Below are 26,646 nucleotides of genomic sequence, written 5' to 3'. Positions count from 1 at the left end.
AATCCTTCTTGGAGAAAAGACAATATCCTGGGAATCCTGACTTTACTCCATGAGTAACCCTTGGATTCACACCAATGAAGATATTTACACCATATCTTATGATAGATTTTCCTGGTGACAGGCTTTCAAGCCTGAATTAAGGTATCAATGACCGACTCGGAAAAAACACGTTTTGACAAAATCAAGCGTTCAATCTCCAAGCAGTCAGACTCAGAGAAATTAGATTTGGATGTTTGAAGGGACCTTGAAGTAGAAGGTCCTGCCTCAGCGGCAGAGTCCAAGGTGTAAAGGATGACATGTCCACCAGATCTGCGTACCAAGTCCTGCGTGGCTACGCAGGAGCAATCAAAATCACGAAGCTCTGCTTGATCTTGGCAATCAGACGAGGGAGCAGAGAAAACGGTGGAAACACATAAGCCAGGTTGAAAGACCAAGGCGCTGCTAGAGCATCTATCAGCGCTGCCTTGGGATCCCTGGACCTGAACCCGTAACAAGGAAGCTTGGCGTTCTGACGAGATGCCATGAGATCAGTTCTGGTTTGCCCCAAAGTTGAATCAACTGTGCAAACACCTCCGGATGGAGTTCCCACTCCCCCGGATGAAGAGTCTGACGACTTAGAAAATCCGCCTCCCAGTTCTCTACTCCTGGGATATGGATAGCTGATAGATGGCAAGAGTGAACCTCTGCCCATAGAATTATTTTTGAAACCTCCAACATTGCTAGGGAACTCCTTGTTCCCCCTTGATGGTTGATGTAAGCTACAGTCGTGAGGTTGTCCGACTGAAATCTGATGAACCTGAACGCAGCTAGCTGAGGCCAAGCCTGAAGAGCATTGAATATTGCTCTTAGTTCCAGAATGTTTATCGGAAGGAGTGTCTCCTCCTGAGTCCACAAGCCCTGAGCCTTCAGGGAGTTCCAGACTGCACCCCAGCCCAGAAGGCTGGCATCTGTCGTTACTATTGTCCAATCTGGCCTGCGGAAGGTCATACCCTTGGACAGATGGACCCGAGATAACCACCAGAGAAGAGAATCCCTAGTCTCTTGATCCAGATTTAGTAGAGGGGACAAATCTGTGTTATCCCCATTCCACTGACTGAGCATGCAGAGTTGCAGCGGTCTGAGATGTAGGCGGGCAAACTGCACTATGTCCATTGCCGCTACCATTAAGCCGATTACTTCCATACACTGAGCCACTGAAGGGCGAGAAGTAGAATAAAGAACACAGCAGGGATTTAGAAGTTTTGACAACCTGGCCTCTGTCAGTTAAATCTTCATTTCTACAGAATCTATCAGAGTTCCTAGGAAGGAAACTCTTGTGAGAGGGGATAGAGAACTTTTTTCTTCGTTCACTTTCCACCCATGCGACCTCAGAAATGCCAGAACAATGTCCGTGTGAGACCTGGTAACTTGAAAAGTCGACGCCTGTATCAGAATGTCGTCTGAGTAAGGGGCTACTGCTATAGCCCGCGGTCTTAGGACCGCTAGAAGGGACCCTAGAACCTTTGTAAAGATTCTTGGTGCCGTGGCCAACCTGAAGGGAAGAGCCACAAACTGGTAGTGCCTGTATTGACCCTCCTGGATCATAGGAAGGATGGTTTGAATAGTCTCCATCTTGAAGGATGGGACTCTGAGAAATTTGTTTAAGATCCTGAGATCTAAGATTGGTCTGAATGTTCCCTCTTTCTTGGGAACAACAAACAGATTTGAATAAAAGCCCTGTCCCTGTTCCTCCTGCGGAACTGGGCGGATCACTCCCATAACTAGGAGGTCTTGAACACAATGTAAGAATGCTTCTCTCTTTATCTGGTTTGCAGATAAAAGTGAGAGATGAAATCTCCCTTTGGGGGAGAGGTTTTGAATTCCAGAAGATAACCCTTGGACACAATTTCTAATGCCCAGGGATCCTGGACATCTCTTGCCCAAGCCTGGGCGAAGAGAGAGAGTCTGCCCCCTACTAGATCAGTTTCCGGATCGGGGGCTGCTCCTTCATGCTGTCTTAGAGGCAGCAGCAGGCTTCTTGGCCTGTTTCCCCTTGTTCCAAGCCTGGTTAGGTCTCCAGACCGGCTTAGACTGGGCAAAAGTTCCCTCTTGTTTTGTGTTAAAGGAAGTTGAAGCTGCACCACACTTGAAGTTTCGAAAAGGGCCGAAAACTAGACTGTTTGGTCCTAAATTTGTTGGACCTGTCTTGAGGAAGGGCGTGACCTTTTTCTCCAGTGATGTCAGAAATGATCTCCTTCAGTCCAGGCCCGAATAGGATCTGTCCTTTGAAGGGAATGTTGAGAAGTTTAGACTTTGAAGTCACGTCAGCTGACCAGGATTTAAGCCATAGCGCCGCCCTACGTGCCTGAATAGCAAAACCTGAATTTTTAGCCGTTAGCTTGGTTAAATGAACAACGGCGTCAGAAACAAATGAATTGGCTAGCTTAAGGGCCCTAAGCTTGTCAATAATATCTTCCAATGGGGTTTCAACCTGTAGAGCCTCCTCTAGGGACTCAAACCAGAAAGCCGCGGCAGCAGTGACTGGGGCAATGCATGCAAGAGGCTGGAGAATAAAACCTTGTTGAATAAAAATTTTCTTAAGGTAACCTTCTAATTTTTTATCCATTGGATCTAGAAAAGCACAACTGTCCTCGACAGGGATAGTGGTACGCTTAGCTAGAGTAGAAACTGCTCCCTCCACCTTAGGGACCGTCTGCCATAAGTCCCGTGTAGCGGCGTCTATAGGAAACATCTTTTTAAAAACAGGAGGGGGAGAGAACGGTACACCTGGTCTATCCCATTCCTTAGTAATAATTTCAGAAAACCTTTTAGGGATTGGAAAAACATCAGTGTAAGTAGGTACTGCATAGTATTTATCCAATCTACATAATTTCTCTGGGACTACAATAGTGTCACAGTCATCCAGAGTTGCTAAAACCTCCCTGAGCAATACGCGGAGGTGTTCAAGCTAAATTTAAATGTAGACATATCAGAATCAGATTGAAGTATCTTCCCTGAATCAGAAAAATCACCCACAGATTGTGAAAAGTTCAATCGATAGCAGCAATGAATAATAAGGTTATTTATTGCTGCTATCGATTGAACTCTTCACAGCTGCTGCTATCTGCCTACACTTGTTTTTATGCTTTTCCTTTACCTCATTTATTGAAGGTTTATTTGTGAGTAGGTTTAATCTACTGGTGTTTGTATGTTATAATAATAAAAAGGTTAGTGCACTATTAGTGTCCTTTTTTTTTATATTTCCATGCCACCAAATCAAAATTCTACCTCACTCCAAGGATAGAGGATTTGAAAGTTTTTTTACCTGTGGACATTCCAAGGTTTAAAGTTGCTGCCTCACTCCATACAAGTGGCTTTTCCAGAAAGTGTGAACTGACAAGTGATTACGTCTTTACTTACCTCATACAGATTGAGGTTGCTTCAAGTAAGTGCACACCCATATTCTCTTATTTTACCTTTTTGGGATTATTTACCGTTTTAATAAGTATGAGGTGCTTTATTTGACTATTTGCACAACACCTATCGTTATTTCTATATTAATTGCATTTCTATATTAATTGCATTTTTAATCACATGTATTTATATGCTAGGCAGCTCAAACCTTTTATTTTTTCTGTCTGAGATATATATATATATATATATATATATATATATATATATATATATATACACAGTATTTCTCTTGTTAAGTGTATCCAGTCCACGGATCATCCATTACTTATGGGATATTAACTCCTCCCCAACAGGAAGTACAAGAGGATTCACCCAGCAGAGCTGCTATATAGCTCCTCCCCTAACTGCCATTACCAGTCATTCTCTTGCACCCAACGAATAGATAGGATGTGTGAGAGGACTGTGGTGATTATACTTAGTTTCATACCTTCAATCAAAAGTTTGTTATTTTATAATAGCACCGGAGTGTGTTATTCCTTCTCTGGTAGAATTTGAAGAAGAATCTACCTGAGTTTTTCTATGATTTTAGCCGGAGTAGTTAAGATCATATTGCTGTTTCTCGGCCATCTGAGGAGAGGTAAACTTCAGATCAGGGGACAGCGGGCAGATTAATCTGCAAAGAGGTATGTAGCAGCTTATTATTTTCTGACAATGGAATTGATGAGAAAATTCTGCCATACCGATATAATGTAAACTCAGCCTTAAATGCAGTAGCAGCAACTGGTATCAGGCTGTCATGTATGTATATTTTACACTTCAGTATTCTGGGGAATGGCACTTCACTGGAATTATACTGTATGCATAAAACTTTAGCCTAATTTGCAGGGACTAGCAACAGGCTTTTTAATAACACTCAATTTATTAATGTTAAACGTTTTTTGCTGGCATGTAAAATCGTTTAATTTTCTGAGGTACTGGGTGAAAAAATGTTTTGGGCACTATTTTTTTCCACTTGGCAGTCGTTTTATTTAATTTATGACAGTTTACTGATCTCTCTCACTGTTATGTGTGAGGGAGAAGGGCCTTTTTTGGTGCTTTTGCTACGCATCAAAAAATTCAGTCAGAAGTTTATTGTCTTCCCTGCATGATCCGGTTCATCTCTACAGAACTCAGGGGTCTTCAAAACTTGTTTTGAGGGAGGTAATCACTCACAGCAGAGCTGTGAGATTGTAGTTGACTGTGATAAAAAAACGTTTATTTCTGTATTTTTTTTTTTTTTTCTGCTATCAGGGTTAGTTATCCTTTGCTAATGGGAGCAATCCTTTGCTAAAATTGTGTTTTTTTTTACAAAGATTTGATGCTATAACTTTTCAGTTTATTAATTTTCAACTGTCATAACTTTTTCTGTGCTTCTTATAGGCACAGTACGTTTTCATATTATAGTAAATTACTTGAAAAGTATTTCCAAGTTGCTAGTTTATTTGCTAGTGTTAAACATGTCTGATTCAGAGGAAGATATCTGTGCTATATGTGCTAAAGCCAAAGTGGAGCCCAATAGAAATTTATGTACTAACTGTATTGATGCTACTTTAAATAAAAGTCAATCTGTACAAATTGAACATATTTCACCAAACAACGAGGGGAGAGTTATGCCGACTAACTCGCCTCACGTGTCAGTACCTGCATCTCCCGCTCGGGAGGTGCGTGATATTGTAGCGCCGAGTACATCTGGGCGGCCATTACAAATCACATTACAGGATATGGCTACTGTTATGACTGAAGTTTTGGCTAAATTACCAGAACTAAGAGGTAAGCGTGATCACTCTGGGGTGAGAACAGAGTGCGCTGATAATATTAGGGCCATGTCAGACACTGCGTCACAATTTGCAGAACATGAGGACGGAGAGCTTCATTCTGCGGGTGACGGTTCTGATCCAAACAAACTGGATTCAGATATTTCAAATTTTAAATTTAAGCTGGAAAACCTCCGTGTATTACTAGGGGAGGTGTTAGCGGCTCTGAATGATTGTAACACAGTTGCAATACCAGAGAAAATGTGTAGGTTGGATAAATATTTTGCGGTACCGGCGAGTACTGACGTTTTTCCTATACCTAAGAGACTTACTGAAATTGTTACTAAGGAGTGGGATAGACCCGGTGTGCCGTTCTCACCCCCTCCGATATTTAGAAAGATGTTTCCAATAGACGCCACCACACGGGACTTATGGCAAACGGTCCCTAAGGTGGAGGGAGCAGTTTCTACTTTAGCTAAGCGTACCACTATCCCGGTGGAGGATAGCTGTGCCTTTTCAGATCCAATGGATAAAAAGTTAGAGGGTTACCTTAAGAAAATGTTTGTTCAACAAGGTTTTATATTGCAACCTCTTGCATGCATTGCGCCTGTCACGGCTGCAGCAGCATTTTGGTTTGAGTCTCTGGAAGAGACACTTGAATCAGCTCCATTAGATGAGATTACACACAAGCTTAAAGCCCTTAAGTTAGCTAACTCATTTATTTCAGATGCCGTAGTACATTTAACTAAACTTACGGCTAAGAATTCCGGATTCGCCATTCAGGCACGCAGAGCACTGTGGCTAAAATCCTGGTCAGCTGACGTTACTTCTAAATCTAAATTGCTTAATATACCTTTCAAAGGGCAGACCTTATTCGGGCCCGGGTTGAAAGAAATTATCGCTGACATTACAGGAGGTAAAGGCCATGCCCTGCCTCAAGACAGAGCCAAACCTAAGGCTAGACAGTCTAATTTTCGTTCCTTTCGTAATTTCAAAGCAGGAGCAGCATTAACTTCCTCTGCACCAAAACAGGAAGGAGCTGTTGCTCGCTACAGACAAGGCTGGAGACCTAACCAGTCCTGGAACAAGGGCAAGCAGGCCAGGAAACCTGCTGCTGCCCCTAAGACAGCATGAATCGAGGGCCCCCGATCCGGGAACGGATCTAGTGGGGGGCAGACTTTCTCTCTTCGCCCAGGCTTGGGCAAGAGATGTCCAGGATCCCTGGGCGTTAGAGATCATATCTCAGGGATACCTTCTAGACTTCAAATTCTCTCCCCCAAGAGGGAGATTTCATCTGTCAAGGTTGTCAACAAACCAAATAAAGAAAGAGGCGTTTCTACGCTGCGTACAAGATCTTTTATTAATGGGAGTGATCCATCCGGTTCCGCGGTCGGAACAAGGACAAGGGTTTTACTCAAATCTGTTTGTGGTTCCCAAAAAAGAGGGAACTTTCAGGCCAATCTTGGATTTAAAGATCCTAAACAAATTCCTAAGAGTTCCATCGTTCAAAATGGAAACTATTCGGACAATTTTACCCATGATCCAAAAGGGTCAGTACATGACCACAGTGGATTTAAAGGATGCTTACCTTCACATACCGATTCACAAAGATCATTACCGGTATCTAAGGTTTGCCTTTCTAGACAGGCATTACCAGTTTGTAGCTCTTCCATTCGGATTGGCTACGGCTCCGAGAATCTTCACAAAGGTTCTGGGTGCTCTTCTGGCGGTACTAAGACCGCAAGGAATTGCGGTAGCTCCGTACCTAGACGACATTCTGATACAAGCTTCAAGCTTTCAAACTGCCAAGTCTCATACAGAGTTAGTACTGGCATTTCTAAGGTCGCATGGATGGAAGGTGAACGAAAAGAAGAGTTCTCTCTTTCCACTCACAAGAGTTCCCTTCTTGGGGACTCTTATAGATTCTGTAGAAATGAAGATTTACCTGACAGAAGACAGGTTAACAAAGCTTCAAAATGCATGCCGTGTCCTTCATTCCATTCAACACCCGTCAGTAGCTCAATGCATGGAGGTGATCGGCTTAATGGTAGCAGCAATGGACATAGTACCCTTTGCACGCCTACATCTCAGACCGCTGCAATTGTGCATGCTAAGTCAGTGGAATGGGGATTACTCAGACTTGTCCCCTACTCTGAATCTGGATCAAGAGACCAGAAATTCTCTTCTATGGTGGCTTTCTCGGCCACATCTGTCCAGGGTGATGCCATTCAGCAGGCCGGACTGGACAATTGTAACAACAGACGCCAGCCTACTAGGTTGGGGCGCTGTCTGGAATTCTCTGAAGGCTCAGGGACAATGGAATCAGGAGGAGAGTCTCCTACCAATAAACATTCTGGAATTGAGAGCAGTTCTCAATGCCCTTCTGGCTTGGCCCCAGTTAACAACTCGGGGGTTCATCAGGTTTCAGTCGGACAACATCACGACTGTAGCTTACATCAACCATCAGGGAGGGACAAGAAGCTCCCTAGCAATGATGGAAGTATCAAAGATAATTCGCTGGGCAGAGTCTCACTCTTGCCACCTGTCAGCAATCCACATCCCGGGAGTGGAGAACTGGGAGGCGGATTTCTTAAGTCGTCAGACTTTTCATCCGGGGGAGTGGGAACTTCATCCGGAGGTCTTTGCCCAAATACTTCGACGTTGGGGCAAACCAGAGATAGATCTCATGGCGTCTCGACAGAACGCCAAGCTTCCTCGTTACGGGTCCAGATCCAGGGATCCGGGAGCGGTTCTGATAGATGCTTTGACAGCACCTTGGACCTTCGGGATGGCTTATGTGTTTCCACCCTTCCCGATGCTTCCTCGATTGATTGCCAGAATCAAACAGGAGAGAGCATCAGTGATTCCAATAGCGCCTGCATGGCCATGCAGGACTTGGTATGCAGATCTAGTGGACATGTCATCCTGTCCACCTTGGTCGCTACCTCTGAAACAGGACCTTCTGATCCAGGGTCCCTTCAAACATCAAAATCTAATTTCTCTGAAGATGACTGCTTGGAAATTGAACGCTTGATTTTATCAAAACGTGGTTTTTCTGAGTCAGTTATTGATACCTTAATACAGGCTAGGAAGCCTGTTACCAGAAAGATTTACCATAAGATATGGCGCAAATACTTATATTGGTGCGAATCCAAGAGTTACTCATGGAGTAAGGTTAGGATTCCGAGGATATTGTCTTTTCTACAAGAAGGTTTAGAAAAGGGTTTATCCGCTAGTTCCTTAAAGGGACAGATTTCAGCTCTGTCCATTCTTTTACACAAACGTCTGTCAGAAGTTCCGGACGTTCAAGCTTTTTGTCAGGCTTTAGCTAGGATCAAGCCTGTGTTTAAAACTGTTGCTCCACCATGGAGTTTGAACTTAGTTCTTAATGTTTTACAGGGGGTTCCGTTTGAACCCCTTCATTCCATTGATATCAAGTTGTTATTTTGGAAAGTTCTGTTTTTAATGGCGATTTCCTCGGCTCGAAGAGTCTCTGAGTTATCTGCCTTACATTGTGATTCTCCTTATCTGATTTTTCATTCAGACAAGGTAGTTCTGCGTACTAAACCTGGATTCCTACCTAAGGTGGTCACTAACAGGAATATCAATCAAGAGATTGTGGTTCCATCTTTGTGTCCTAATCCTTCTTCGAAAAAGGAACGTCTGCTACACAATCTAGATGTAGTCCGTGCCCTGAAATTTTATCTACAGGCAACTAAGGATTTTCGACAAACGTCTTCCCTGTTTGTCGTTTATTCTGGTCAGAGGAGAGGTCAAAAAGCTTCGGCTACCTCTCTCTCCTTTTGGCTTCGTAGCATAATACGGTTAGCCTATGAGACTGCTGGACAGCAGCCTCCTGAAAGAATTACAGCACATTCTACTAGAGCTGTGGCTTCCACTTGGGCCTTTAAGAATGAGGCTTCTGTTGAACAGATTTGCAAGGCTGCAACTTGGTCTTCTCTTCATACTTTTTCCAAATTTTACAAATTTGACACTTTTGCTTCTTCGGAGGCTGTTTTTGGGAGAAAGGTTCTTCAGGCAGTGGTTCCTTCCGTATAAAGAGCCTGCCTGTCCCTCCCGTCATCCGTGTACTTTAGCTTTGGTATTGGTATCCCATAAGTAATGGATGATCCGTGGACTGGATACACTTAACAAGAGAAAACATAATTTATGCTTACCTGATAAATTTATTTCTCTTGTAGTGTATCCAGTCCACGGCCCGCCCTGTCACTTTAAGGCAGGTAATTTTTCCATTAAACTACAGTCACCACTGCACCCTATGGTTTTCCTTTCTCTGCATGTTTTCGGTCGAATGACTGGTAATGGCAGTTAGGGGAGGAGCTATATAGCAGCTCTGCTGGGTGAATCCTCTTGCACTTCCTGTTGGGGAGGAGTTAATAATCCATAAGTAATGGATGATCCGTGGACTGGATACACTACAAGAGAAATAAATTTATCAGGTAAGCATAAATTATGTTTTTGTTTCCCTTGCTGAATTTAGAGAGTTTTAGGGCCTCCTACATACTTTTGTTAATTTGGAAAATGTGTTTCTTTTGGTACTATTCTTATGATAAACTTTCTGCACATATGTACATGTATGAACTATTTTAGTTTTACACAAATTTAGCTTTGTATTGCTACACAAAAATTCACATCCCATTAAATAAAAAGCAATCAGATAACTTCCAGTATTTTAAAACTAAACATATGAGGGTGTACAATATCAGGATTTAGTGACAGTGAGTGATCTACCAACTGGTTCCAAAGCTAAGTGAACACATTACCAAGGAATGGTCTGAAAGTAGCATGCTTTAAAGACCATTTCACCATATGAATAATGCCAGAAATGGGAAATATAGGAGGAAGCCATTGTGAGGTTAATAAAAATAGTTATAAAGGGAATCATGTTGAAAGTTAAACTAGCTAGTATCTTACTATGGCTGGCCCCTGGAGGTCAGATAACATGCTACTTACAGTAAATGTAAACTTTAATGAATAAGTGCCTGGTATCTAAATATATTTTTAAAAACATGGGCACTTTCATTCATTTAACTTTACAAAGATGCTTATTTTTAAAAATACTTACCTTTGCGTTATGATAAACATAACGCTGATCCTCCGCTCGCAGCTCCTGCTTTCTTTAGCAGACCGATGACGAATACAGATTCCTCCAATCGTTGTGTGCCCCCTTTGGCGCCCAGATTGTGAGGCCTGCAATGATTGGAGGAAGCCGGATCATCATTGATATGCTAATGAAAGCAGGAGCTGCGGGCAGAGGATTGGCGTTATGTTTACCATAACTCAAAGGTATTTTAAAAAATAGGCGTCTTTGTAAAGTTTAATGAATGAAAGTGCCCCTGTTTTTTAAGGGACAGTCAAGTCCAAAAAAAACCTTTCATGATTCAAATAGTGCATGTAATTTTAAACAACTTTCCAAATTTACTTTTAGCACCAATTCTGCTTTGTTCTCTTGATATTCTTAGTTGAAAGCTAAACCTAGGAGGTTCATATACTAATTTCTTAGACCTTGAAGGCCGCCTCTAATCTAAATGCATTTTGACAGTTTTTCACCACTAGAGGGCATTAGTTCATGTGTTTCATATAGATAACATTGAGCTCATGCGTGTGAATTTACAGAGGAGTGAGGAGTGTTGTTTAAAAAGAAAGATAATCCCTTTATTACCCCATTTCCCAGTTTTGCATAACCAACACAGTTATAATAATACATGTTTTACTTCTGTAATTACCTTGTATCTAAGCCTCTGCAGACTGCTCCCTTATTTCAGTTCTTTTGACAGACTTGTATTTTAGCCAATCAGTGCTCACTCCTCTGTAAATTCATGTGCGTGAGCTTAATGTTATCTATATGAAACACATGAACTAACGCCCTCTAGTGGTGGAAAAAACATTCAGATTAGAGGCGGCCTTCAGGGTCTAAGAAATAAGCATATGAACCTCCTAGGTTTAGCTTTCAACTAATACCAAGAGAACAAAGCAACATTGGTGATAAAAGTAAATTGGAAAATTGTTTAAAATTGCATGCCCTATTTGAATCATGAAAGGTTTTTTTTGGACTTGACTGTCCCTGTAAGGGATTATCTATCTTTTTTTAAAAAAATAAAAAAAATCTGGTGTTGACTGTCCCTTTTAATTTACTTTTAGTTACCCAGCACTTATTCATTAAACTTTACAATCACTTTAAATCTAGGAATAAAACAAATATAATGTAATCTACTACATGACAGAAGGAATCTATAGTTACTTGTAATAGGTCAAATTTGATGTGTTTTATCATGGAATTTACTTTTAAATGTATTATTAAGTAATAAAGTAAGTTTAATTAGCCATACTACTATATCAAACGTGTAACAAGATAACACAATATACTGTACAAAAAGAAAATATTCTTACCAAATGAGTTTGTGCTAATGGGTTGAGTAAACATCTGGTTGGTCTGTGTTCTAGGGAGCCCAAGTTTGGAATGTGGTGAAAGCAGTGATGGAGCTGGTAGCAAATTATTTGATCCACTCTGCAACAGGAGAAAAGTCAGAGTTAGAGAACAATTATTTGTAGAATGATAATCAATATACCAAACAAAATTTCCTTTAGAGTTTCCAAAGAGGCTATTTATAGAACTGTAAAATATAGACCATGGCATACAAACTGAGAAATGGAAAAGTGAGATGTAGAAGAGCTAAAATAATTTTAAATAGTTATTTGTCCAGTCACATATCCCATTTCTATCAGTTTATTCCCCTATATCAGTGCTTTCCAAACTGTGTGTCGGCAGCAGTGTGTAGGTGTGTCCCTGCTTCAGCACAACATTTATTTAAATTTATTTTCTTTGGTTTCTGACTTTCCGCCTGCCTGCTACGCATATCACATGGTTGACACGTGATTGATACCTTGTGGATCACAGATCATCTTAACCAATTGGCGCAGCTCAGTGGGAACTGAAACTATTCCCATTGGTGGCTTTGGCGGCACATTGGCTCCTGACTGCACGTGTAGTCTCCTTAATTGGCTCGTGACTGCATGTGTAGTCATTGAGTGGGACAGCAGTGTGTTTGCAGTGCGGGCAGTAGTCAATCGGACTCACCGAGCTCTGAGGGCGGCAGCTTAAACGCTGAGCTGAAGTCAGAAGTCAACTAGCTCCCAGTAGTGCATTGCTGCTCTAGCTCTTGATATATGGATAGGAAGTGGAAACTTAAAAATGCTTGATGATGAAATGTGAGTGTCTTTATCTAATATTCCACCAAATATTCAGAAATTGTGTTCATCCCATCAATCTCATACATCACATTAAAATAGTAAGTAGCTATTGGTGTTATACTGTTATTAAACTTTTTTTTAATTCTTGCACGTACATACTGTTACTTGTAAATTTCATTATTATATAATTTATGTATGTGTCCGTAGATCTTAAAACAAGTTAGTTTAATCTCCCTTTTGCTAGTACAACTGAATTAATTACTGTGTCGCGAAATGATGTAGGTCTAAAAAGTGTGTCACCAACATGAAAAGTTTGGAAAGCTCTGCCCTATATATTAGCTATTTTGTGTTTTTAATACATGTATAATATATATTGTACCAAAAAAACTATCATATATATGTAGAAATATGTATTTATGTATTTATAGAACATGATTATTTATGTGCAGAACATTGGAATATTCATATTTTCATATCGGGTTAGCACATTTGAGAATATGCAATCTGGTTTGCGCAAGAGTAAGGTGTTTTTTCCCTCACCTTTTTGCTCCATTGACTACTATGGGGGACACGTTATTGCACACGCAATATTCTAAGTTTGGCTTTTTTTACACGTTGGGTCAGCACGCAATGGAAAACAGTTTATTTTCAACTCATAATACGGCGCAATACGACTCGTGAAAAAAAGCCTACTTCTAGCGCAGTTAACACTCGAGCAGGAGCGTTAAATTGAGCCCCACTTGTAATCCAGCCCTTAGACTTTTTATATGGCAATGTATTTAGGACTGTGACTTGCACAGATTCTGCTCATGTGTTGAATGCTTTGATGATGATTATAGTTTGTATATTTCTGTTTATCTTTTATAAATTGCATTAATTTTTTTTCTATGCAAATATAGCTTCCTAGTTTCAGAGAGCTAGTCCTTGAAGTTGTCTCACAACCCCCATCATTTTACATCTGCAGTTCTCACTGATGTTTCTGCTTATGAAGTTTACTCAAAATTAACAATATAGATGAGTATTATATACCATACGAAATCCTCTCTTTTAAAGACGATATTACAAATATATTTATTTTTTTACTTGTTTATTTTAATAGATGTTTACATTTTATGATAGATAGATTAATAGCACTAAAACTTTATTTATCCCAATAAGACTGCGGAATTAGAACAGAGATACAAATAAAGAAACAAATGTAAAATAAAAATAAAAAAATCACGTGTTGTTCCTTCTGAAATGCATGTTAATTCACTGTGTTTTTTTAACTTTCACACTTCCTGTCTTATCACAACCACAAAAAACAAGTAAGGAAGTGATAATCATCCTATTTTGGCACAAGGAGTTAGTGGTCACCCCGATGCATGGTTGATTGAGTGACCTCACGGACCAAACAGATCATGCATTATTGCCTAAACCCCCAATGTATGATCTGATTGCTCCGTTCAGGGCGAGGAATTGTATCTTTTTTTGCCTCCACCTGAGGTTCATTCCCTGAGGTTAACTTGGGGTGGATGCCAGAGGATCAGCGGGGCCCTTCGCCCCCCTTTAACCGTTAGCATCTGGTTGGTCTGTTGGTCTATGACATCACCCAATCAGACCATGCATCGGGGTGACCGCTAACGCTTTGTATTTTGGCTAGATGTTTTACCATTTTATACCTATACATATAGCAAATAACTATCTATCTTTATAGATGTTTAAATTAATCTGTCGGTGTCCTAGTAAAGGGACATTAAACTCAAATTTTAATCCCTGCAGTATACATCCATTATATATTTTGTCTATTTTTTCTATAAAATATCTCATAATCCACTTCCCCCAAACAGACTTGAGCTCACATTCTGTACTTAAAGGGACAGTCTACTTGAAAATTGTTATTGTTTAGAAAGATAGATAATCCCTTTTCTACCCATTCCCCAGTTTTTTTTATAACCAATGTGATTATATTAAAGGGATAATGAACCCAACTTTTTTTCTTTCATGATTCAGACAGAGCATGCAATTTTAAGCAACTTTCCAATTTACTCCTATTATCAATTGTTTTTCATTCTCTTGGTATCTTTATTTGAAAAAGCAGGAATTAAAGATCACGAGCCGGCCCATCTTTGGTGGTTAACTGTTTTCCGAAACAAAATAGTTGCACACAACACTTAAAAAATATATTACAAAGTACACTTGCACTCATATTAATACTGTCTAATAAAAATTATTTTTAAAGAAAAATATTTCACAAAAAAGTTATAAGGGCTCAAAGATATGAGATCTTGGGTTTTAGAAAAAAAAAGGCATGCAAAGTGCTTTAACATTGAGACACATACATATACATTGCTTAATATGTATTTGTATGTATATGAGTGTATATATATATATATATATATATATATATATATATATATATATATGTATATGTACATATATATAAATGTATTTATATATGCATTTACAATCATATATACACATAAAAACATTAATGTATGTGTACACATGTATAAGTGCATTATATCCCCTTGCCATTAAGCAGATAAAAACATGATAAAACATATGTATGCAATAATCACATTTAATAAAGATGTAACTATGTATTTACTGTAAATATTTCACGTGTTAATGTGAATATGCTTTGTTGTATACGCGAATTCCAACAATTTTGTTTTTCTCCTATTGACTTCTATGGGGAATGCAAAAAGGCTATGGAGTTTACGCGATCAAAGGGTTTTTTTCTCCATTGATCTCTATGGGGGAATACATGAAAGCGCATGTGAAAACTTAAGTTAGGTTTTTTGCTGCATTAGGGTTAACGCTAGCGCAAAAAAAGTTTTTTTCCTTTTTAAATTTGTAATCGCGACACTTGTAATCTAGCCCAAAGTGTTCAATCATGCATAATTTAAAAAAATTGTAGTGCACTTTATTTATTTTGCATGTTTTTCCTGTAAATTACCTCTGAAAAACATAATTTATTGTTACCTAATACATTTCTTTCTTTCTTGACATGGTGAGTCCACGGATCATCTTAATCTGTTGGGAATATCACTCCTGACTAACAGGAGGAAGCAAAGAGCACCACAGCAAAATATGTTAAATACCACTCCCCCTACCCACAATCCCCAGTCATTTGACCAAAGGGAAAGGAGAAAGGAAGTAATCTAAGGTGCAGAGGTGCCTGAAGTTTATAAAAAAGCAAACTGTCTGAAAAACAGGGCAGGCCGTGGACTGACCGTGTCAAGAAATAAATAAATTTATCATCAGGTAAGAATAAATTATGTTTTCTTTCTAATGACACAGTGAGTCTACGGATCATCTTAATTACTGTTGGGAACCAATACACAAGCTAGAGGACACGGATAATAAGGGAGGGACAAGACAGTTAACCTAAACAGAAGGCACCACTGCTTGAAGAACCTTTCTCCCAAAAGAAGCCTCTGCTGAAGCAAAAGTATCAAATATGTAAAATTTAGAAAAAGTATGCAAAGATGACCAAGTCGCAGCCTTGCAAAGCTGCTCTACAGAAGCTCCATTTTTGAAAGCCCAAGAAGATGAAACAGCCTTCATGGAATGAGCCGTGATTCTCTCAGGAGGCTGCTGACCAGCAGTCTCATATGCCAATCGAATAACACTCCTCAACCAACAAGAAAGAGAAGTAGCCGTAGCTTTCTTACGCTTCCCAGAAAAGACAACAAATAAAGAAGACTGGCGAAAATCCTTAGTCGCCTGCAAATAATATTTCAATGCACGAACCACATCCAGGTTGTGCAACAAACGCTCCTTATGAGAAGAAGGATTAGGACACAAAGAAGGAATAACAATCTCTTGATTAATATTCTTATCATAAACAACCTTGGGAAGAAAACCCAAGGCAGTACGCAGGACTACCTTATCAGAGTGAAAAATAAGAAAAGGCCATTCATACTGTAAGGCTGAAAGCTCTGAAACTCTTTGTGCCGAAGAAATAGCCACCAGAAACAAAACCTTCCAAGACAACATCTTAATATCCAAATAATGCATAGGTTCAAACGGAGCCTGTTGAAGGACTCTAAGAACCAAATTAAGACTCCAAGGTGGAGTAGTAGACTTAAACACAGGCCAAATTCTAACCAAGGCCTGACAAAAAGAATGAACATCTGGCACATACGCCAGGCGCTTGTGCAATAAAATAGATAAAGCAGAAATTTGACCCTTCAGGGTACTAGCAGATAAACTTTTCTCCAAACCCTCCTGGAGAAAAGACATAATCCTAGGAATCCTAACTCTACTCCACGAGTAGCCTTTGGATTCACACCAATACAAATATTTACGCCAAATTTCATAAAAAAAATCTTCCTAGTCACAGGCTTACGAGCCTCAATCATAGTCTCAATGACTAACTCAGAAAAACCACGCTTAGAAAGAATCAAGCGTTCAACCTCCAAGCAGTCAGCTTCAGAGAAACGAAATTTGGATGAAGGAAGGGACCCTGCAGAAGCAGGTCCTTCCTTAATGGAAGACGTCAAGATGGAAGGGAAGACATCTCCACCAGATCTGCAAACCAGATTTTGCAAGGCCACGCCGGAGCAATGAAAATCACTGATGCCCTCTCTTGTTTGACCGGAGCAATGACCCGAGGAAAAAGGGCAAATGGAGGGAACACATATGCCAGACTGAAAGTCCAAGGAACTGCCAGAGCATCTATCAGAACAGCCTGAGGATCCTTTATACCTCGACCCGTACCTCGGGAGCTTGGCATTCTGACGAGATGCCACGAGATCCAACTCCGGCTGCCCCCAACTGAGAATCAAGCTGGAAAATAACTCTGGATGAAGTTCCCACTCCCCCGGATAGAAAATCTGTCTGCTCAGAAAATCCGCTTCCCAATTGCCCACCCCTGGAATATGGATAGCAGACAGACAACAGATGTGAATCTCTTCCCACTGAATAATCTTGGCTACCTCTGTCATGACCAAGGAACTCCCAGTTACTCCCTGATGATTGATGTAAGTCACTGACGTTATGTTGTCCGACTGAAACCTGATATACTGGGTTGAAGCTAGCTGGGGCCAGGCTAGAAGAGCATTGAAAATTACTCTCAGTTCCAAAACATTTATTGGAAGAACCGACTCCTCCCGAGTCCATAGACCCTGAGCCCTTAATGAACCCCAGACAGCACCCCAGCCCAGCAAACTGGCATCTGTGGTTTCAATCAAACAGGCAGGCCTGCGAAAGCAAGTTCTCTGAGAGAGAAGAACCTGAGACAACCACCATGGAAGAGAATCTCTGGACATCTGATCTAGATAAATCTTTGGAGATAGATCCGCATAATCCCCGTTCCACTGTCTGAGCAAGCATAACTGCAGAGGTCTGAGATGGAACCGAGCAAACAAAATGATGTCCATGACTGAAACCATCAGACCAATAACCTCCATGCACTGAGCCACTGACGGCCGAGGAAGGGACTGAAGAGCAAGACACGTATTGAAAATCTTTTACTTTCTTGCTTCAGTCAGAATTTCTTTTATCTCTAGAGAATCTAAAATGGTCCCCAAAAATAAAACTCTTGTAGCTGGAATTAAGAAACGTTTTCCTAAATTCACCTTCCAACTGTGGGAGCGCAGAAAAGACAACAACAACTCTGTGTGGGAGTTTGCTAGTTGAAAAGATGGAGCCTGAACTAGAATGTCATCCAGATAAGGAGCAACTGCAACACCCCTCAATCGAAGCACCGCCAACAATACTCGCAGGAGCTTTGAAAAAATTCTGGGAGCTGTTGCCAGACCAAAAGGAAGAGCTACAAACGGAAAATGTTTGTCTAGAAATGCAAATCTTAGGAGCCTGTGATGATCCCTATGAATGGGAATATGCAGATACGCATCCTTTAGATCCACTGTGGTCATGAACTGACCTTTCTGAACCAAAGGAAGAATGGAACGAATAGTTTCCATCTTGAAAGACGGAACCCTGAAAAACTTGTTTACACTCTTGAGATCTAAAATAGGTCACTTCCATGTCAGAAAGAATGCCTCTCCTTTTATCTGGTTTACATATAACCTGGAGAGAAAAAACCTGCCTCTGGGAGGAAAATTCTTGATTTGTAAATTCAGTTTGTAACCCTGGGACACGATATCTAACACCCAGGGATCCTGAACATCTCAAACCCAAACTTGAGCGAAGAAAGAGAGTCTGATTTGACTTCCAAGATGGCTTGGACTGTTCCTGCTTGGAGGAAGATGAGGAAGATTTATCAGAGAAGTTACAAAAGGAATGAAAATTACTCTGCCGACCCCTTTGTTTCTTTCTTTTATCCTGAGGAAGAGAATACCCCTTCCCTCCCGTTATATATCAGAAATAATCTCAGCCAAATCTGGCCCAAACAAGGTCTTAGACTTAGAGGACACATCCGCAGACCAGGATTTAAACCATAAAGCTCTGCAAGCTAAAATGGCAAAACCAGAAATATTAGCTCCACACTTGATGACCTGTAGAGAAGCATCTGCAATAAAGGAATTAGCCAACTTCAAAGCCTTGATTCTATCTTGAATTTCTTCAAGAGGAGCATCTTGCTGAATAGAATCAGACAATGCATCAAACCAATATGCCGCCGCACTAGTAACCATAGCAATACATGCAGCCGGTTGCCATTGATACCCCTGGTGAACATAAATCTTTTTAAGCAAAGCTTCCAACTTCTTATCCATAGGATCTTTAAAGGAACAGCTGTCCTCAATAGGAATAGTGGTCCTCTTGGTCAGAGTAGAAACTGCTCCCTCCACCTTAGGAAACATCTGCCAAGATTCCTTAATAGAGTCAGCAAAAGGAAACATCTGCCTAAAAATTGGAGAAGGGGAAAAAGAAATCCCAGGCTTCTCCCATTCTCATGCAATAATATCTGAAACACGATCTGCTATAGGAAAAACTTCCACCAAGGAAGGGACATCAAAAAAACGTATAAAGTGTACTAGATTTCTCATGAATAACCATGACTGATGAGTAACAAACGGAGGTGCTCCAGCTTAAACCTAAAGGAAACAACCTCAGGTTCAGAAGAAGGATTTACACTATCAGAATCCGAGATCTTACCCTCAGATGCTACTGAAGTATCTTCCTCCTCAGACTTATGAGAAGAAACACTACACACAATTCGCTTCCCCTGAAACATAGGAAAAGTAGACAAAGCCGAGGATACTGCCGAGGATATATGGGTAGCCATATCCGGCGGAGGAAAAACCAACCTGAGACGAAACACAGTGCACTGCAGAAGAATGGGACGTATGAGGAGAAAACAGCGGATTAGCCTGAACAGGAGACTCCTAAACAACATCCGCCCTAGATAATGAAGGCTCAGAATCAAAAAGTCTATCCTTGTAATGTAATGTTCTCTCAATACAAGAGGAACAAAAAGGGATAGGAGGTTCAACATTAATATTTAAACAGAGAACAAGCAACAGCTTGGTCCATCTTATTCCAAAGGAAAAAACCTTAAAAAAAATTGACTCGTATTTTAGATTTGCATGAGAATTATAATGAAACAAAAAAAACGTTATTGTCCCTTTAAATTTTAAACAGACTTTTCTTTTTTTTAAACTAGAAAATCCTTAAATAAACTGCACAATAAATCTTGCAGCAACAATTTTTCACAAAATGAATGCAAAAAGAGACACAAACATTGCTGAGATGCCTACCTGACCTCCTTGCTGCCGGAAACAAAGTCAGAAAATGATACGGACCCCCGTACAGCCGCACCGGAGAGAATGCTGAACCACCTCTGAGGAGCTATGCAACAGAGCTGCAACATTCAGGAACAGGAAACAGCTAAAAGGATGCTTGCAAAACTGGCATACAATAAACCGTTAACATAGAAGGCTGATTGCATATTTAGAACAAGCAACAGCTTGCAGGGTCTCTTGGTCCATCTTATTCCAAAGGAAAAAACCTTAATCAATAAAAAATTGACTGTCAAAGTGCCAAATTCTCCTATATCAAAACATGGAAAGAAATAGGAACTTACCTCAAAAATCTGTCCGGCAGCAGGACAGCTCACTTGGTATGAGAGGGGCTTCCTACCTCACATGGACCTGTGGAAAAAAGAAAGGGCTGAGTAAACTTACTCAAACTTTCAACCAAGGGCAGCCTGAAATTACTTGGGAGGCCTAGTGGGGATTATACCCCACAAGTTCCCAAATGCTTAAAAGCCACCACTTGCTCTACTGAAGAGACTGACATGGACTACGGCTAAATCCCAAAGAAAACCAGAGCAAACTTGCTCTGCTAAAAAATTAACTCGTGATTGAAGAATCAGACACCTAACTTTACCCCTCCTTGCAACTGATACAAGCAAAGAGAATGACTGGGGATTGGGGTGGTATTTAACAGCTTTTGCTGTGGTGCTCTTTGCTCCTCCTGCTGGTCAGGAGTGATATTCCCAACAGTAATTGAGATGATCCGTGGGCTCACCGTCCGTGTCGTTAGAAAGAAATTAAAAGTTTTTCGAATCCCCCTAAACTGAATAGAGTGCATTCTGTGGAATGCAGAACCCTGACACATGCTATACATTGATTGGTCGATGAGTGCAGGAGCTCATTTTTTTCTCTTCCTAATTGGTCACAGAAAAAAAAGTTAGATTAACTACATTCAAAATGAATGAATTTAAAAAAAGTAATTTTGTTTGCAATACAATGATTATTTTTTTAAACATACTAAAAATACTTAAATGACTCTTTAAAATAACACCTATATAATTTAAAGGGACATAAAACCCACGATTTAGATAGAATATACAATTTTAAACAACTTTCCAATGTACTTCTATTATCACATGTTCTTTGTTTTCTAGTTATCCTTTGTGAAAAGCAGGAAAGAAAGTTCAGGCGTGTGCACGTGTCTGCAGCACTATACGGCAGCAGTTTTGCAACAATGTTATACATTAGCAAGAGCACTAGATAGCAGCACTATTTCCTGTCATGTGGTGCTACAGAAGTGCACTCTAGCTATCCAGATATCTCTTCAACAAAGAATAACAAGTAAACAACGCAAATTTGATAATAGAAGTAATTTGGAAACTTTTTTTTAAATTGTATACTCTATCTAAATCAAGAAAGAAATGTTTTGAGTTTCATGTCCCTTTAAAGAAGCAAAATGAAAAACAAATGGTTTAGAAGTCGCTAAAAGCTTTAGGGCTAGATTTATCAAGCCCCTGCGGCAACAAGTTCTCACAAGAACTTGCTCGCCGCGATTTATCAAGCAGCGGTCACCAGACCGCTGCTTCCCTAACATCTTCGCCACCTCTATTGTGGCAAAATTAAATCTCCTCGGTCGAGTCCGACCGAGGAGATTGACAGCTCCTGCCCGCGCGTGATTGGCTGTGCGCGGGCAGGGGGCGGGATTGCACGCGAGCGCAAAATTGCGCTTGTGTGCAATGTTAATTACCTGCGGGTAATTTCGCCCCGCCACAGGCGAGCTGAGGCGTACAGGGGCGCGTATACGCGCCCCTGTACGCCTCAGCGTTGATAAATCTAGCCCTTATTCTGACGTGTTAGAATTTCTAACAAGAAACATACATAACTACAAATATATATGGAGCAGAATGCACAGAAAGAATTAAAGGGGTTATTTATTTCAGGAGATAAGCTTTATAGGGAACCTTCATCAAACATCATCTGTATGTTTGTTTGTTTTTCTAAACAATTGTCTTTAAATGAATTTGTGTAAGCACTTGTACAGAAGCCAAGAAACAGCCTTTTGTTTTTTAATGTACTTGCAAATCTCCCCTAGACTTTTATAGAATAACATGGGCACCTGTTACACACATGTTCATTTACATTTTAGTCCTAAGAACATGCTTTTTCCTAGTAACCAATGGTGTTTTTTGCATACATGCTTCTATACAAAATGCAAACTTCCTTTATAATACATCTGTAATAAAAACATCATTTAAATGCACAGACTCATCTAAATAGTAGCCTCTTTGGTTTGCTTTTAGTTCTTTTGTTTACAAATGCAAATCTAAAATACGAGTCATGCACATTATTTTAGATAGTAGTGAAAAGAAATACAAAAATAAATACAGCTTAAAGGGACAGGAAACCCCAAAATGTTATTTCACGATTTGGATAGAACATACCATTTTAAACAACTTTCCAATTTATTTCTATTATCAAATTTGCTTCATTCTCTTGTTATCCTTAGCTGAAGGAACAGCATTGCACTACTGGCAGCTAGAGGAACATATCTAGTTAGCCAATCACAGAGACAAATATGTGCAGGCACCAATCAGCAGCTAGCTCCCTCTAGTGTAGGATATGTGCATATTCTTTTTCAACAAGGGATACGAAGAGAAAAAACAGAATTTATGTTTACCTGATAAATTACTTTCTCCAACGGTGTGTCCGGTCCACGGCGTCATCCTTACTTGTGGGATATTCTCTTCCCCAACAGGAAATGGCAAAGAGCCCAGCAAAGCTGGTCACATGATCCCTCCTAGGCTCCGCCTACCCCAGTCATTCGACCGACGTTAAGGAGGAATATTTGCATAGGAGAAACCATATGGTACCGTGGTGACTGTAGTTAAAGAAAATAAATTATCAGACCTGATTAAAAAAACCAGGGCGGGCCGTGGACCGGACACACCGTTGGAGAAAGTAATTTATCAGGTAAACATAAATTCTGTTTTCTCCAACATAGGTGTGTCCGGTCCACGGCGTCATCCTTACTTGTGGGAACCAATACCAAAGCTTTAGGACACGGATGAAGGGAGGGAGCAAATCAGGTCACCTAAATGGAAGGCACCACGGTTTGCAAAACCTTTCTCCCAAAAATAGCCTCAGAAGAAGCAAAAGTATCAAACTTGTAAAATTTGGTAAAAGTGTGCAGTGAAGACCAAGTCGCTGCCCTACATATCTGATCAACAGAAGCCTCGTTCTTGAAGGCCCATGTGGAAGCCACAGCCCTAGTGGAATGAGCTGTGATTCTTTCGGGAGGCTGCCGTCCGGCAGTCTCGTAAGCCAATCTGATGATGCTTTTAATCCAAAAAGAGAGAGAGGTAGAAGTTGCTTTTTGACCTCTCCTTTTACCGGAATAAACAACAAACAAGGAAGATGTTTGTCTAAAATCCTTTGTAGCTTCTAAATAGAATTTTAGAGCGCGAACAACATCCAAATTGTGCAACAAACGTTCCTTCTTTGAAACTGGTTTCGGACACAGAGAAGGTACGATAATCTCCTGGTTAATGTTTTTGTTAGAAACAACTTTTGGAAGAAAACCAGGTTTAGTACGTAAAACCACCTTATCTGCATGGAACACCAGATAAGGAGGAGAACACTGCAGAGCAGATAATTCTGAAACTCTTCTAGCAGAAGAAATTGCAACTAAAAACAAAACTTTCCAAGATAATAACTTAATATCAACGGAATATAAGGGTTCAAACGGAACCCCCTGAAGAACTGAAAGAACTAAATTGAGACTCCAAGGAGGAGTCAAAGGTTTGTAAACAGGCTTAATTCTAACCAGAGCCTGAACAAAGGCTTGAACATCTGGCACAGCTGCCAGCTTTTTGTGAAGTAACACAGACAAGGCAGAAATCTGTCCCTTCAGGGAACTTGCAGATAATCCTTTTTCCAATCCTTCTTGAAGGAAGGATAGAATCTTAGGAATCTTAACCTTGTCCCAAGGGAATCCTTTAGATTCACACCAACAGATATATTTTTTCCAAATTTTGTGGTAAATCTTTCTAGTTACAGGCTTTCTGGCCTGAACAAGAGTATCGATAACAGAATCTGAGAACCCTCGCTTCGATAAGATCAAGCGTTCAATCTCCAAGCAGTCAGCTGGAGTGAAACCAGGTTCGGATGTTCGAACGGACCCTGAACAAGAAGGTCTCGTCTCAAAGGTAGCTTCCAAGGTGGAGCCGATGACATATTCACCAGATCTGCATACCAAGTCCTGCGTGGCCACGCAGGAGCTATCAAGATCACCGACGCCCTCTCCTGATTGATCCTGGCTACCAGCCTGGGGATGAGAGGAAACGGCGGGAACACATAAGCTAGTTTGAAGGTCCAAGGTGCTACTAGTGCATCCACTAGAGCCGCCTTGGGATCCCTGGATCTGGACCCGTAGCAAGGAACTTTGAAGTTCTGACGAGAGGCCATCAGATCCATGTCTGGAATGCCCCACAGCTGAGTGACTTGGGCAAAGATTTCCGGATGGAGTTCCCACTCCCCCGGATGCAATGTCTGACGACTCAGAAAATCCGCTTCCCAATTTTCCACTCCTGGGATGTGGATAGCGGACAGGTGGCAGGAGTGAGACTCCGCCCATAGAATGATTTTGGTCACTTCTTCCATCGCTAGGGAACTCCTTGTTCCCCCCTGATGGTTGATGTACGCAACAGTTGTCATGTTGTCTGATTGAAACCGTATGAACTTGGCCCTCGCTAGCAGAGGCCAAGCCTTGAGAGCATTGAATATCGCTCTCAGTTCCAGAATATTTATCGGTAGAAGAGATTCTTCCCGAGACCAAAGACCCTGAGCTTTCAGGGATCCCCAGACCGCGCCCCAGCCCATCAGACTGGCGTCGGTCGTGACAATGACCCACTCTGGTCTGCGGAATGTCATCCCTTGTGACAGGTTGTCCAGGGACAGCCACCAACGGAGTGAGTCTCTGGTCCTCTGATTTACTTGTATCTTCGGAGACAAGTCTGTATAATCCCCATTCCACTGACTGAGCATGCACAGTTGTAATGGTCTTAGATGAATGCGCGCAAAAGGAACTATGTCCATTGCCGCTACCATCAACCCGATCACTTCCATGCACTGAGCTATGGAAGGAAGAGGAACGGAATGAAGTATCCGACAAGAGTCTAGAAGCTTTGTTTTTCTGGCCTCTGTCAGAAATATCCTCATTTCTAAGGAGTCTATTATTGTTCCCAAGAAGGGAACCCTTGTTGACGGAGATAGAGAACTCTTTTCCACGTTCACTTTCCATCCGTGAGATCTGAGAAAGGCCAGGACTATGTCCGTGTGAGCCTTTGCTTGAGGAAGGGACGACGCTTGAATCAGAATGTCGTCCAAATAAGGTACTACAGCAATGCCCCTTGGTCTTAGCACAGCTAGAAGGGACCCTAGTACCTTTGTGAAAATCCTTGGAGCAGTGGCTAATCCGAAAGGAAGCGCCACGAACTGGTAATGCTTGTCCAGGAATGCGAACCTTAGGAACCGATGATGTTCCTTGTGGATAGGAATATGTAGATACGCATCCTTTAAATCCACCGTGGTCATGAATTGACCTTCCTGGATGGAAGGAAGAATAGTTCGAATGGTTTCCATCTTGAACGATGGAACCTTGAGAAACTTGTTTAAGATCTTGAGATCTAAGATTGGTCTGAACGTTCCCTCTTTTTTGGGAACTATGAACAGATTGGAGTAGAACCCCATCCCTTGTTCTCTTAATGGAACAGGATGAATCACTCACATTTTTAACAGGTCTTCTACACAATGTAAGAATGCCTGTCTTTTTATGTGGTCTGAAGACAACTGAGACCTGTGGAACCTCCCCCTTGGGGGAAGCCCCTTGAATTCCAGAAGATAACCTTGGGAGACTATTTCTAGCGCCCAAGGATCCAGAACATCTCTTGCCCAAGCCTGAGCGAAGAGAGAGAGTCTGCCCCCCACCAGATCCGGTCCCGGATCGGGGGCCAACATTTCATGCTGTCTTGGTAGCAGTGGCAGGTTTCTTGGCCTGCTTTCCCTTGTTCCAGCCTTGCATTGGTCTCCAAGCTGGCTTGGCTTGAGAAGTATTACCCTCTTGCTTAGAGGACGTAGCACTTTGGGCTGGTCCGTTTCTACGAAAGGGACGAAAATTAGGTTTATTTTTTGCCTTGAAAGGCCGATCCTGAGGAAGGGCGTGGCCCTTACCCCCAGTGATATCAGAGATAATCTCTTTCAAGTCAGGGCCAAACAGCGTTTTCCCCTTGAAAGGAATGTTAAGTAGCTTGTTCTTGGAAGACGCATCAGCCGACCAAGATTTCAACCAAAGCGCTCTGCGCGCCACAATAGCAAACCCAGAATTCTTAGCCGCTAACCTAGCCAATTGCAAAGTGGCGTCTAGGGTAAAAGAATTAGCCAATTTGAGAGCATTGATTCTGTCCATAATCTCCTCATAAGGAGGAGAATCACTATCGACCGCCTTTATCAGCTCATCGAACCAGAAACATGCGGCTGTAGCGACAGGGACAACGCATGAAATTGGTTGTAGAAGGTAACCCTGCTGAACAAACATCTTTTTA

General features: G+C 41.1%; 1 protein-coding gene across 1 annotated transcript in view; it reads right to left on the bottom strand.

Annotated features, from left to right (window-relative positions):
- The window catches only part of AHI1 (Abelson helper integration site 1), a 658,331-nt gene that overhangs the window by 248,417 nt on the left and 383,268 nt on the right, over positions 1–26,646 (bottom strand). Inside the window, exon 19 of the mRNA XM_053710899.1 lies at positions 11,598–11,715. Coding sequence (XP_053566874.1) covers positions 11,598–11,715 — 118 coding nt within the window. The remainder of the gene's footprint in view (positions 1–11,597; positions 11,716–26,646) is intronic.

This window comes from Bombina bombina, chromosome 4 (assembly GCF_027579735.1).
Source record: "Bombina bombina isolate aBomBom1 chromosome 4, aBomBom1.pri, whole genome shotgun sequence".
Taxonomy (NCBI): Eukaryota; Metazoa; Chordata; class Amphibia; order Anura; family Bombinatoridae; genus Bombina; species Bombina bombina.
The sequence above is the reverse complement of the archived record's forward strand: the minus strand, read 5'-3'. Positions and strand labels throughout refer to the sequence as shown.